We start from the raw sequence: 13,571 nt of genomic DNA, 5'->3' as shown, positions 1-13,571 counted from the left end.
TGACTTTCATTTTTGGCACCGTTCTTGCACACATTTCTCACAGGTTGTCAACTTGAATGTTGGATATTTCTGTATGTACTATGCTACTTCCATCTGTCAGCATAATCTAATTATGGAACAGCTAACATGGTGCAGTATGGACGTCTGAATATTTCCCTTATTCTGTGTGTGCAACACCCATCTGTGAATCTGGCAAAGTCCGTAATTCGCGAGGCACATGTGCCGGTTATTGATATATTTCTGCACACGTTTGTGTCTGTTTTTACTTTTGTAGTAAATCATATAATCTGATTTGTGAGATTTCTCACAGATTTGCTAGCCGATTCTTTGATGCATCACACATCTGTTTCCAGTCGTAGTCCACATAGGGAGGAGGTCGTAGTGGATGATCGGGTCCACCAAACACAGGACTTTCACCCAGGAGACCGCTGCTCATGTCCCGTGTTTAGTTTATGTCCGTAACTTAAAAAACATAACAAACCTTCTTATTTTACGCCAAACCATGATGTCGTACTCAACCACACCAAGTTTTGTTGCGTTGCTGTTTTGTCTCTGAGATAATACACTTTCCTCAAAACATAATTGAGAATTCAGTTTACTGGTGTTGTTTGGGAACGTCATTTTGTAGGAGACAGCTACAAAGAAAAACGGACCATGTTAGTATGTATTATTATTATTTTTTACATTACTTTGAGCTCACTCCATCTGTACTCTATGTGTTATAATGTGTAAACACAGCAATGCACACTTTCATTCCCTCTGCAAGCATTTTGTTCGACCTGCATTTGATCTATAAACTACAACTTCAGGACTCTTTTTAAACAGAAACTAATGTTTGGTTATTGTCAGGATTCCTTTACTTTGTAATTAAACTGTATCAATTACAGCGTTTTCAATTTGGCAGTTGCTTTGTTCTCCACTGCTGCATTCAGTGACCTACTTTCAACACTTGAATAATTCATGTTACACCTAATGTAATGTAATCACCATCATGGCTTGACATGACTTGACAGTACAGTAGGAAAGGTAAAAATAATAACAATAATAAACAGACACGAAACCTCATCCAGTCAAGGAAGCCTTGCTGCTCCTGAAAACAGTAAAAGCTGAAGCTGCCCTAAAGTTGACTCAGCAAAATTCAGAGCCGACAGCACATTGGATCTTCAACAAACAGATGAACAATACGGCTGCAGCAGAATGACAGCAGGAGAACAGCTGGTGAGAAAAGTGTGTGCGCAAATAGAAGTTACAGTGTGTGTGGATCCCCATTAGCTGGCATCGAGGTGACAGCAAGATAACTGAAAAACCATAACTACAGTATATATATGTGTGTGTGTGTGTGTGTGTGTGTGTGTGTGTGTGTGTGTGTGTGTGTGTGTGTGTGTGTGTGTGTGTGTGTGTGTGTGTGTGTGTGACATGTATTTGGCCACTCACAAGCTCTTCGTCTTTCAGCGAGGTCCGTGTGGCCAGTGTGTGGGCGAGTCCAGCTTTCCTGGACTGGATCATAGTCTGAAACCAAGACAGAAAACATCTGTGCCAGCAGCCACAGAGAGCCACAGAGAGAGAAAGAAACCCAAACAAACAAGGTCAAGATAAAAGTAAAAAGGCAAATCAAACTTTCAGCTAAAAAATATTCAAGAAATCAGTGGTCTTCATGATGCTGTTCTCCTTCTCTGTTTGAACGGCACATGTCGCTCCTATATTCCCTCCTCAAGGACAAACAGCAACACGTTTGTATTTCTACGTTTGTGAGGAGCTTCACTGACTGTGTCTGATGGTATCATCTCATCAGCACTTTAAAGGTGCTAAAGCCGACATTCAGAGCGTTAATGAAACAAAAAACTCATATTTTCTATGTAAAGATAATGTTAACTGTAAAACCGATCATTTGCTTTTTTATGGAAGGTTATGGGTCAAACATGTGGATTATATTACCTATATAGTCAGAGCCAGGCTAGCTTGATCAATAGCACTACAGGTAAGAGGACCAATGTGTGTCACTTTAAGAAGAGACAGCACATCCTTTGTTGCCGTTTTTCTTTGACAGAGTCCTGTAAGTTGTTTTGCGCTTCAACAATATGTTTTGTGTCATTTCTGTGGATCTGTGGATGTGAAGAGAAATGTGGCAACGCTTCAGCAGGAAAGTTTAGACAGGTTTTGACAGCCTTTCATCATCTCCCGCATAAACAAAATACTCCAGTTCAAATGCATCCCTCAATCCTAGAGCATCCTTCCATCCAGCACTTTAATTCAGAGCTGTGATACACCTGAGAAATGCTCTTAAAATAGAAGCTCAGCTCTTATTAGGGTCTGCTCACAGCATCTCACAGACGCATGCAGTCAGTCATCATCACCGTGAACTGATAACTGATCGAGCTGCTCTGTGATTCATCAGCTCGAGACTTCACTTTAAGATATTAAGGTATGTTAATGAAGTAGAATGAGTTGATGGTGTTTAAAGTTCAGCTCAAGACATAAACAACTCTGAGAACACAAAGGATAACACAGTGAGGTCGAAGTGCCTGAAGTAGCGGTGCAAAGAATGAAAAAGCAGCAGTACGTCCAGTTTGGTTTTGCATTTCAGTGAACACAAGTGTCCAAAAGAACCTGATGGTCTTGCTGCTGCACTGGTTTCTTTTATGGGTTCCACTTCCCATGAGTTACCCCCTACTAGTGGCACTCAGTGCTGGTGGGTGAAATGAAGCAGCTGTGGCTTTATTGAACGACATCTGGATCCCGATCCTGCAGAATGGCACAGTAAATCCCTTACCCGAAACCCTGAACCCGAAACCCTGAACCTAACCTTTGCATTAGGCCAAAGCGGCTTGTGGAATTGTGGAAAGAAAAAAGCATCCGTTTTACAACTTCAAGCACATATTTTATCACAGCTGCATTGTCAAACGAAACGAGTGAATCTCCACTTGACACATCCATAGTTATATAACGTGGAACTGCTGAGTCATGAAGCGTGAACTACGTAGTGAATAGACATCTATTTCCACTTTTGACCCAACAACATAGACGTCTGGATGATTAGAAAAACCTCTTCAACCTGACCTGACCGTAGCTAGGTTTCTGTCACAACTAAAACATCCAGCTTTTGTCATTAAATAGGCCCATTCATTGTGGGCCGTTATGGTTTTATCTCTAAATTATCTTTATCTCATCTCATTGTTCATCCTTCTCCCGCCTGTTTTTATTTCTCTTCATAATTTGTGTAAAACCATATACTCAACGTAACAAAATGTAACTAGATTGCCCGGGAGCCTTGAAATCTCTTCAAAACCTTAAATCTGCTGTTGAAAGAGTGCCCTTCCCTCCGGAGGACCCACGTCTAATCAAAGCAGAAAAGTCTCTTCAATCAGACGAGTCAGGTTCCTTAGATCTCTGCGACTGAACGTTCCAACGTCTCAGCCTCCCTTATTAAGTGCTTCAAAGTTAACGTGAGACCAGAGGGAGAGAGACCATTTACCGGGACATTTATCAGCATTGGCTTGTTTGGGGAGGTCGGTGAGTTGTGTTACAAAGTGGAGCTCCTGACTTGCTGAATACCAGCAAGACAAACCTGTTAATTATAGGACCTGTAGCTAAAACACCAATCAGAGGAAAAGAGCGAGCGTCAATCTTCTGAGGGAAGAGCTGAAAGTATTCACCAAAAAAGGAATTGATTTTTCTTGTGTTTGTCAGAGCGTTTTGAAATGAAGGTGAACAATGACTGATACGTGTACGAGCGCTCGTACCGACGCATGTAAGACATCTTCACACGCAGCAGATGGAAATGCTGTGCTACAATCAGGAGCATTTGAGAGTTTCTGAAGGAGCCCATCAAAAGAAACGGTAAAACCCAGCAGCCGAACTCTCACTTCTCTTTTACTCACCATAGCCTGAGGGCCGACGAAGGGAGGGAGGCAACATGTGCAAGGAGAGAGAACAAGCAGAAAGAAAAAGGTTAGAGACAAACAAACAGTTTCCCCTCGGAGAGGATCAGCAGCGTTCACCTTGAATCCAGCGATTCAGTGCTGGCAAACAAATCATTACCCAGCGGGTGCCACTGCAGAAGTGCCCTTTTGCACATTTATCCTGTATGTGGCCTGCAAGTAATCATTCCTGAAGGATCAAATTAGCTGATTGTAACGTGACAAACTGTGGTGCCGCTCGGCCAGCTCGTTAACACGACTTTCCTCAGCTAATTCCAATGCCGAAGCAAAAGTGAACAGGCAATTAGAGTGGTCATGAATAAGCAAAGGTGACTGAGCATCTATCTGGTGCACAGCAGTTGCAGAGAGAAACACAAACTAACAGCGTGCATCGAGGCGATCCAGCAGCATACAAACCAGCATGTGTGTTGTTAATAGTAAACAGATGAAAAAATGATAAATAAAATCACGTTAAGATATATGAAAGCTATGATTGGTTTGATAATTGATCATTGGCGTGTTCACGTTCTCTCTTACATTGTGTAGGTGGTGGAAAAAAAAGAAATTGTAAATCACATTTGACATTTTTATTTTTATGATCGGCAGCTTAATGTGATGATAAACAACTCCGGGGGAAATATTCAACGAGGTGGACATTGAGGCTCTTTGAGAATGAATAACCAGGAGTTCATTATTCGGTAGTAATGGACCTCATGCAACAACATTTCTATATTCTTCTCTTAACTTAAGTTTTTTTCCATACAGTGGGCCAAATCAGATTCAGCAAGCGCGCCATACTTCAGAAAAAACAAAACTATTGTAAACATGATGAACGCTAACTGTGTAAATGAACGGCGTTCATGGGAATTATAAATGAGCATATAATTAACGGCCCAATAATAAAGCGTGCTGCCCCATATGTCCTATATTAAAGTCCTGCTTTCGGAGATCCATAAAGGAAAGTCCATAATTAAAGGGACCTAAAAGCCCAGGAGCGGCTACAGATAACGAGGGCTGTTAATGCCGTGTCACCCGAGGGTCACACTGTCACTGAAATAAAGAAGAAATGGTTAGACAGGAAAAACATATCGCCCCAGCACGGCCATTGATGAATACAACGGGAAAGGGTCAAGTCATGTAAGTCGTTTTGCAGCTTGAGATGTTCATATTGATGTTGTACAACAGCAGCATATTGAACATTCAGAATTATATGAGCCTATCATTTGAATTGCAGGGTCTGAAGAGTTATGAAGTGTAATTATTATTATTAAATGCTTGTTAAATGTAACAAAATATAAATCCACTCGTGAAAAATGTAGGCTTGGATAACTGCAGACTAATTGCACAGTAATTGACCAGAATAAGAGAATATCCAAAATACGAGACAATTGGTGAATGCGGCAAGTTCTCCTAAATCTTATGAACGAATATTTTCATACAAGACGGCAACCTCTGGTTCTAATAAGTGAAGCCGATGCTGAAGTGCCTTAAACCTGCATTCTCTCTCCTGGCCATCAGGGAGCGACTGCATAGAAGTCTATGAGAAAAGAACTAACTTGAAGTATTACCTCAGTAAACACTGGCTTGTGAACCTGACAGGTGCCACGTGGCAGAGTATGGAGACCATCTCCACCCACAGTGACTAGTCGCTCATGTTTACCACCTGACACATATTCAACATACACCACCACATGATATGAATAGAAAAAATACTTTGCAGTTTTCTTGTTCTTAGATTTTTAGTTCGGAAGTATGCAACATACACAAGACTTCCTTGACTGTGTCAGTAATAAGTGACATTTATTTTAGTTGTGCTTAAATATTAAACACATCTCATGTTTGAAAGACTTCATTGTGAGTTGTTTATTCTGTATACCAGTGACTCCATCTTCATAGATAAATGTACAATCCGTCAGATAAAACTTTAAAATACAATCTTAAAATGATGTGTTGATATGATATAATATATACCCTCGATACAGGGTTTATAGTTTCTATATAGGAGGATGTTTAGTTCAGGGTTTATTTGATAACATACTTGCTTTTGTCCTTATTTCCTCTTTTATTTTCTCCACGTTTTGAATTTTGTATTTACCCAGTTGATCAATTAACCCTGAAAGAAATATCCTGAGTCTGATCATGTTTGGTTTAGGGCGACACATATTGAGTGATGTCTACTCACCAATTCACTGACAAGAGGAATGGGTCTCCTCTTGCGGAGGTCTGGCATGCTGTCAATGCCAAACGGTGTGTTTCCCCTGTGTACACACACACACACACACACACACACACACAGACAAATACCAAAATGCAATGATTAATATTTAAAAAAATCAAGGTGCAAACACTGCACCAGGTAATCACAGTCGCTCGTTCACACACGAGCACATACAGTTCACAGCAAAAGGCCTTTACTGACCCTGGCTTGGCCCATGGGTGCTTGCTGGGGTCACCATCTTGATCTCGGATCTGAAATAGAATGTCAAAGGTCACGGATTTTGCCATTTGAAGGTTTTACGACAGGCTTTATTGGTTTCATGATTTCATGACACTGTAGCATGCACAAGCACAAGAGAAACAAGAAAGTGGGAAAGAAAAAAAAATAACAGGAGAGAAGGGACTGAACTGGGTTGCTTGAGTCTCAGCATTGCATGCCAAAGAGGGCATTTCAATCAATCATATTGCCCCCATACATATATGAGCATCATAAATCTGGTTTCACCTTGTAAAGAGAACACCCACCAAACACGCTCCCAGTAAACGCACATCGAATATTGAATTTTGCTTCCTGACAGCGTGTTTCTTTTGTCTGACAGCTAGTAAAGAAAATGTGACAGGAACAAAACATGCTGATATGTCACCCTGACTCCACACCAATATTATTTTTCATTAATATTGTGTCCTAATAAATACTGACCTATTCCTGAATAGCATTTTTTATGACAGGAACAACAAATGTTCTTAATCGGACTCGGATGCTTTGAGGCTGACGTCTCGTAAAACCTAAACTTTTTCTTTCGCTTGAAATTGAAACACAGTATTTTCAGGATTAAGCGAGCATTTTTCAGAAACTGACAAAAGGCATTTCACAAAAAACAATTACAGAGAGACACTGACATGAGAAAATGCCAAAAGGATATGAAGAAATTGTACAGAGAACAACTTCCTTTAAGATGTCATGTTAATACTTTTAACGAGAGAGAAACCACAAAAGAGGTAACCTGATCTCCTTCTTGACTTCCATCTGTAAAATAGCATAAGAGAAAAAAGGAAACAGACAGAAAAGAAAACAGTCATGGACTCGTTTGACTCATCATGGACAATAACAAGACGCACCCTGTGATATTCATTTTGTTGTAAACGTTGAAAGCAGAAGCGACACTGAGTTTACAGATCTGAGGTCATAAATGTTTCATTAACATGTATAATTTATCATGAAAATTACTCTTAATATTTCCCTTCTCCTTCGTCCTTCATGTCAGGCTTGCTTTCCAAGGACATAATTGATGGTTTCTAATTCAGCAAATGGCTGCTGCTGGAGCCTCGGACAGGAGTAAGGGACTCGTGAGTGGCAAGTGATACATTACTCTCAAGGGGGGTGGAAAATGATAGTACCAGCAGAGACCGTTTGGTGCATAAAATACCTGAGGGACCTTTCAGTGCGGGGGCTTATTCATAACCGCTGGGTGAACTTACCCAAAGAGGATACTGACGGTTATCCTTTTATTAATGTACACACAGATTAAAGAGTTCCGGCAACAGTGAGCGGCTCTGATAACAAAAAGGTGGAGTGGAAAAGGTTTTGAGCGAACAAGCCAATACTTAAAAATAAAATGAGTCGCTCGAACAAATTGAAATAGCAAAAATAACAAAAAGCAATCGATCGAATGAGTGCTTAGTTAGCAATCAGAGCCACGCTGTTGTCAAGCTATTACGGTATATCTTTTCAATATCGCCCGACATTGTATGATTTCATTTGATTTCACTCCGCTCCACTCTTAAAACCCCGGCAACTCAGTGTTGACTTCGACTTAAATTCAAGCATATACGTTGGTCTCTAGTGATTGTTTAAAGAAAATGTAATCCCCCTCCCTCACAGGATTCGGTTAGTGCAGAGGCAATGTCAGACTGAAGATAGAAACAAGTGTCACAAGCTGACAATTCTTTCTGATATTTGGTAAGTTGAAAGCATGAAATGTCGGAATAACAAAAACAAAGAAACATGTACTGTAATTGTGTCTAATAGATGACTCATTTACTAAAGTAAAAAAGACAAAATGGACGGGATTAAAACACAAGATGATTCCAATTTAAAGTCGAACAATGACTACCTGGTTCAAAGTCGTCCTGAGAGAAGGTGGACATTGTCATACTGTTGAGGTTGCGTCGGGACTCCCTCTTCTCCCGCAGAATCTGCTGGAAGGTCCTCAGGCACTTTAGCCTACGTTCATCCATCTGGCTTATCTCCAAGGGTGGCTCTGCTGCATCGCCTTCTGGGGCCACAGTGTCTGCGGCGAAGTGCTGTGGCAGTGGCACCTCAGCTTCTCCCTGCTCCTCCAGTGCTGCAGGTTCATCAACTGAAAGGGAGACTGAGAGGGATTCTGTAGTGGTGCATTGCGAAAGCTGGGCTTTAATGGTCCGATCTGCAGGACCATCTACAGGTTGTTCTGTAAGGCCATAAGGTGGAGGCAGTATTGAAGTGCTACTGGAAATTGAGTCGAGGCAGACTGAACGTTCTTCTGGGAATGGGGGGATCTTGTCCGAACTAGGAGGGTGTTGGCAGGTGTCTGTAGACTCCAATGTAAGGCTGTTGTTGGCGTCTTCAAGCTTAGGCTCCACAGAAAAAAGATTTGATGTGTCTAGAGTATTGTGTCTGCATAATTCCCGAACAGCACTACCACTATCACCCACATTACCTTCCCGGAATTGGTCACATGTTTGTTGAAATTGTGCCTCATAGCATTGAGGTTTTGAAGGCAAATCAGCTGTATGTAGGTCAGACGGCATTGATATTTCAAAGTCTGCTTCCTCTCCAGGATTCTGGGCTCCAGGTACTTCAATTTTGCGCAATGCACCGCGCAAGGCAGAGCTAAAATCAAGTACAGCTCGGCCTATTCGCTTGACATTGAAACCACCAGCTTGGACATCTGCACTGACAGAGCGAGGGAGTCGATTTTCTAAGGTTTGGTTGGTGGCTCCAGGCTCTTGGATGAATGGCCTATCAGCTACAGTGGTACATAAGGATTCCTCAGTCCATGTGGCTGCTGAAGACTCTTCGTAGGCTAAATAAGTTTCCTGATAACTATCGACATGACAGTCTGTAGTGTAGCTCAGGACATTTGACTGCCCATAGTCAAATTCCTCTGCTTCTCCATCATGTCCATCAATTGAATGGTAACCGGAACTTTGAGGGTAGGACAAATCAGCAGAACATTCATATGCCACAGTGGGCTTTTCAAGGTTGGTATCTATTGGAATATTGATCCCAGACTGGGTTTGAGGCCTTCTTCTACGTGACTGCCACTCCTCCCTGCTAGAAGTGCTGGCAGGTGAGTTGTAATGTTTCCCAGAGCGACGAGAGAGATGTTCTGAGCTTCCTGTGGAGCACTGCCCTGAAGTACCATAACCTCCTGCACCTCTGTAGTGATCCCAGCTACCAGCTCCTTCACCATAGAGAGGACACTCACTTTCATGCTCCTCCAGACTTCTGCCCTTGCGGTAAGCAGTTTCCCTATGCCATGCAGATTCCCCAGAGGCACTGTGTGGTGGTCCAGTGTTAGTCCAATGTTCCTCTCGATCATCAGCTCTTTGCGTCTTTCTTCCATGACTAGATGATGGTCCCTCTAGGTCTGACTCACTATGACCAGAAGACAAGGGGCTGGTGCTTGGATAGTCATGGCCATCCGGCCTTTCAAAGTAGCCAAAGCTGAGCTTTCCTGCTATCGCACCTACAGGGATATCCGAACTATGTTCAGAGGTATCCTCTGGTTCCTCCAGTTCCTGATGATCCACTGATTCAGCAATTGGGGACACAGTAGCCTCTTCTGCCCCTGATAGCAGTAAATCTTCATGGATGCTATGACGCTCATTGCAGACTTGAGGGAAAAAATTTGAAGAAGACTTTGGCATTGCACTCCCTAAACTGCCATAAGCACTAGCGGGCCTTCTGCGGGAGGATGATCCATCTTTGCACCCTACCCCCGACCAGGTGCCTGTGTGAACCCCTGAACCCGCCTTGTTGCTAGAACGAATACCCTCAATCTCCAACAATACAGCGTCTACACAAGATGACACTTCCTCAACTGACCCTCGAACTGAGGTCAGATAATCCCTGAGGTCTGAGATTTCCTCCTGTATCTTGTTGATCCCCCTCAGCTCTTTAAGAATGTGGTCGATGATAGCACTTGACTCCTCCTCTTTTTCTTCGTCCTCCTCCAGCAGCGTACCTGGCAGAGCTCTGTTGTAGTCCACACAGTCACCAGTAGAAAAGGGTCTCTTTGGCCGAATAGGGAGTGAAGCAAAATCCCCCCCAGCTGCTCCTGCAAATTTAGTACCATTCATGTCTGGGCCTATTGGACTGTAGTGCGGGGGTGGTTGCATCTGCTCAGGAGCTGCCTGAATGTCCCCTTCAAAGGAGATTCGTTTTATATTGGCTGGGGATCTGTAGCTTTTGTGCTGCAAAGTGCATGGTATTCTTATACATCCCTCTCTGTTCAGCTCTACCTCTCCAACACATGGCGGCCCCGGTGCTACTCTATGTCCTTTATCGTTTGACACCTTTGGAGAATAGGCTTCAGCCCTGGAGCTAACCTTTGGATATCTGCTTCTGTGCTCCTTTCTGTCCTCCTGTGTTTCCCCCTCTTCCTCATCTTCAATACCTCCATAATAGAGGTCGGAATCTGGGACATGGTGATCTGCAGACCCTTGCAAGAGGCGATGTATTTTACCGCGAATGACCAGTGCTACCCTGGGGTTTGGAGCTCTCTTCTTGGGTGAATGGACTTTTTCCTTTGTGCCACCTTTAGGGGCAACACCTGCTCCATGTTGACCATTGAAGCGATTCCTGGAGAACATATTCTCAAGAGAGCAGACTGTCCTCATCTAGTTTCCCACATTGTCGGTGGGTGTTACAATCAAAATCCTCACTGTATCATAGTTTATTAATTAAGCCTTTCGGAAGTTTATCCAGCCGAACCACTCAGTGGTCAGTGGTCCGTGACTGAAATGGGAAGACAAAGATAAAATACTTGTAAACACATCAAACACAGTAACATAGAAGTCAATTGAAAAGTGCGGAAACGAAGAAGACATTTGAGGAATTATAAATACTTTTTTATGAAGATATACCTCTTTGCCTTTAATGGAAGACACAGTAATATCCTGCTCAAATCGAATATGTCAACTTTGAATTCAAAATCAAATAAACGTGTAAATATAGAAACACTGGGACAGAGTGCGGTAGCTTGTGCAATCATTGTGCAAAATATACGTGGAACACAAAAATGAGTAAGTTCTGTTTTCCCAAACACATTTCCTCCCCTTGCCCAGAACACACTGACCATGTCAGAACAGATTGACCATATGAGTTGAATCTGAACAACAAAGTTCCCTCTATTCACTGAATATACATAAGTGCAAATTCATAAACTGATTTTCCGGTTGGTTCTATTACTTGTTACGTCGATGCTGAATGAAAGCAAAATCCAGATAATGAGTACGGCATGAATCTTGAGATTCAACAGGAAATGAAGAGTACATCATAGAGTTGATGTTACGGTTCATCGGAAGGCACTTCAGCCCTCAAGGACTCAAATGTACTAATGAAATTATTCTTTTGTTCATTTTAAATTATAAAGATCCTTGGACACAGATGGGACATTTTGTTGTACTGCCTGATACAGTAACCCCTTTGTTAATCTATTTCAATCACTACAACCGGATATCATCCAGTTTCAGATGACCACAGTGGATTGTCAACACCAGGCTCTTGAATATTCTTTCTCTATATATTTCTTAATATATTATATATATTTCTTTCACACACACACACACACACACACACACACACACACACACACACACACACACACACACACACACACACACACACACACACACACACACACACACACACACACACACACACACACACACACACACACACACACACTTCATTAACATTTGGTCAGGTCAGAATTCAAACATGTAGTTTCATGAACTAAATGCTGACCACATTAACATCTATAATCACATGCCAAAAACAATCTCAATCTGTGGTGAAAAAATGATTTACAGAGGATGAATGAACAGCACATGTCTTGTGGGTTTGTAGAGAGACAGAGTTTGAGATATTACTCTAATACAATGGGTTTAATTATATTTGTTGATGGACTTATTGATCAGTTTCACACTATTTGAATCAGATGTGATGGCGTAAACAGTTTTGCTGTGATTGAACAAAGTCAGAGCCAAAATCACACTGGGTAGGAAAATAGTAGCAGTACATCACTGGCCACTCTCACATCGGACATAAATAATAATAATAATAATAAACATTACTTTTAATGACAAGCACTCCGAGCACATGCTAGTCTTTGCCTTTGCTCTTGATGAATGTTACTGTGTAAGCAAGCTAAATTAGTGTCAGGTAATTACACCAGGTGATATTAATTGGAAAAAAATAACGACTTACGCTAGAGCCTTTGAACACATGTTCTACACATCATTTTAACACAGAAAATGGTGGTTAACAATTATATATTTTATGAAACAAGGAACAATATGAATGGGTGCACAGCGAGATAAGTGACCTGCACAGTACAAAACTTAAACTGTGATTATGGGCGAATATGTGAGGACAGACATGGGAAATCTTTATCTCAATAAAAACAGGCCGACTGACAGACTGGGAAATGACCGTCACACTAATAAAAAACGAATAAACAAGTTGTGGATATAATGCTTCAGAATTTAATAATATATACCTTGTGTAACTGTCTGTATTGCCATGGTGGATACGTTAAGTACGATGGTAGGAGAACAACACTTTTCCATATCAGGGCTGCAACTAACCATCACTTAATCGGCCTGTTCATCAAATTACACTGATTTGACCTGTCAGTGAATTACAATTTACAAAATCCCAAGCTGGCTTGTCCAAAAGCTAAAGAGAAGGAAAAGCAGCAAATGCTCTCAAATAAGAAGCAAGGACAAGAGAATGCTTTCCATTGTTCGTTAGCAAAATGAAAAAAGTTATATAATTATTTATCTGGCGACAAACTAATTGAGTAATCAACTAATCTCAGTGCATTGCAAAACCCCAGTGCTTTATAAGAAGAAAGTCAGTTATACTTACATATATATTTCAAAAATCTGGGAAACATTAAGGTGCATGTTGTCTTGTGTAGCTGTGCAGGACTGATGCAAAACAAATCTTGAATCACGACAACTTTAACAGCTACAATGTTCTACTGTTTGCCAGACCTTCCCACATAAAAGGTAAGTCCGACATGAGAAATGCCTCACGTCACCCTCGCCTCTCCAATTCACATTCCTTTACCTCAATCTCATTTTCATTGCTTGTAAAAATGCTTTTCTTTCTTTTCTTGGCTCATATTGTCTTTAAATTCATCATCCAGGCACTTCTGTTTTATG

General features: G+C 41.6%; 1 protein-coding gene across 1 annotated transcript in view; it reads right to left on the bottom strand.

Annotated features, from left to right (window-relative positions):
- LOC306779100 (protein unc-13 homolog B-like) overlaps positions 1–13,571 on the bottom strand; it is a gene marked incomplete at its 5' end in the record, with an annotated part of 135,265 nt that overhangs the window by 47,820 nt on the left and 73,874 nt on the right. The window contains 3 exons of the mRNA XM_079270866.1: positions 1,435–1,509; positions 6,100–6,175; positions 6,337–6,386. Of these exons, the coding sequence (XP_079126992.1) occupies positions 1,435–1,509; positions 6,100–6,175; positions 6,337–6,386 (201 nt within the window). The remainder of the gene's footprint in view (positions 1–1,434; positions 1,510–6,099; positions 6,176–6,336; positions 6,387–13,571) is intronic.

Source organism: Melanostigma gelatinosum, assembly GCF_949748355.1.
Source record: "Melanostigma gelatinosum genome assembly, chromosome: 6".
Lineage (NCBI taxonomy): Eukaryota > Metazoa > Chordata > Actinopteri > Perciformes > Zoarcidae > Melanostigma > Melanostigma gelatinosum.
This window is presented reverse-complemented; position numbering and strand designations above follow the sequence as displayed.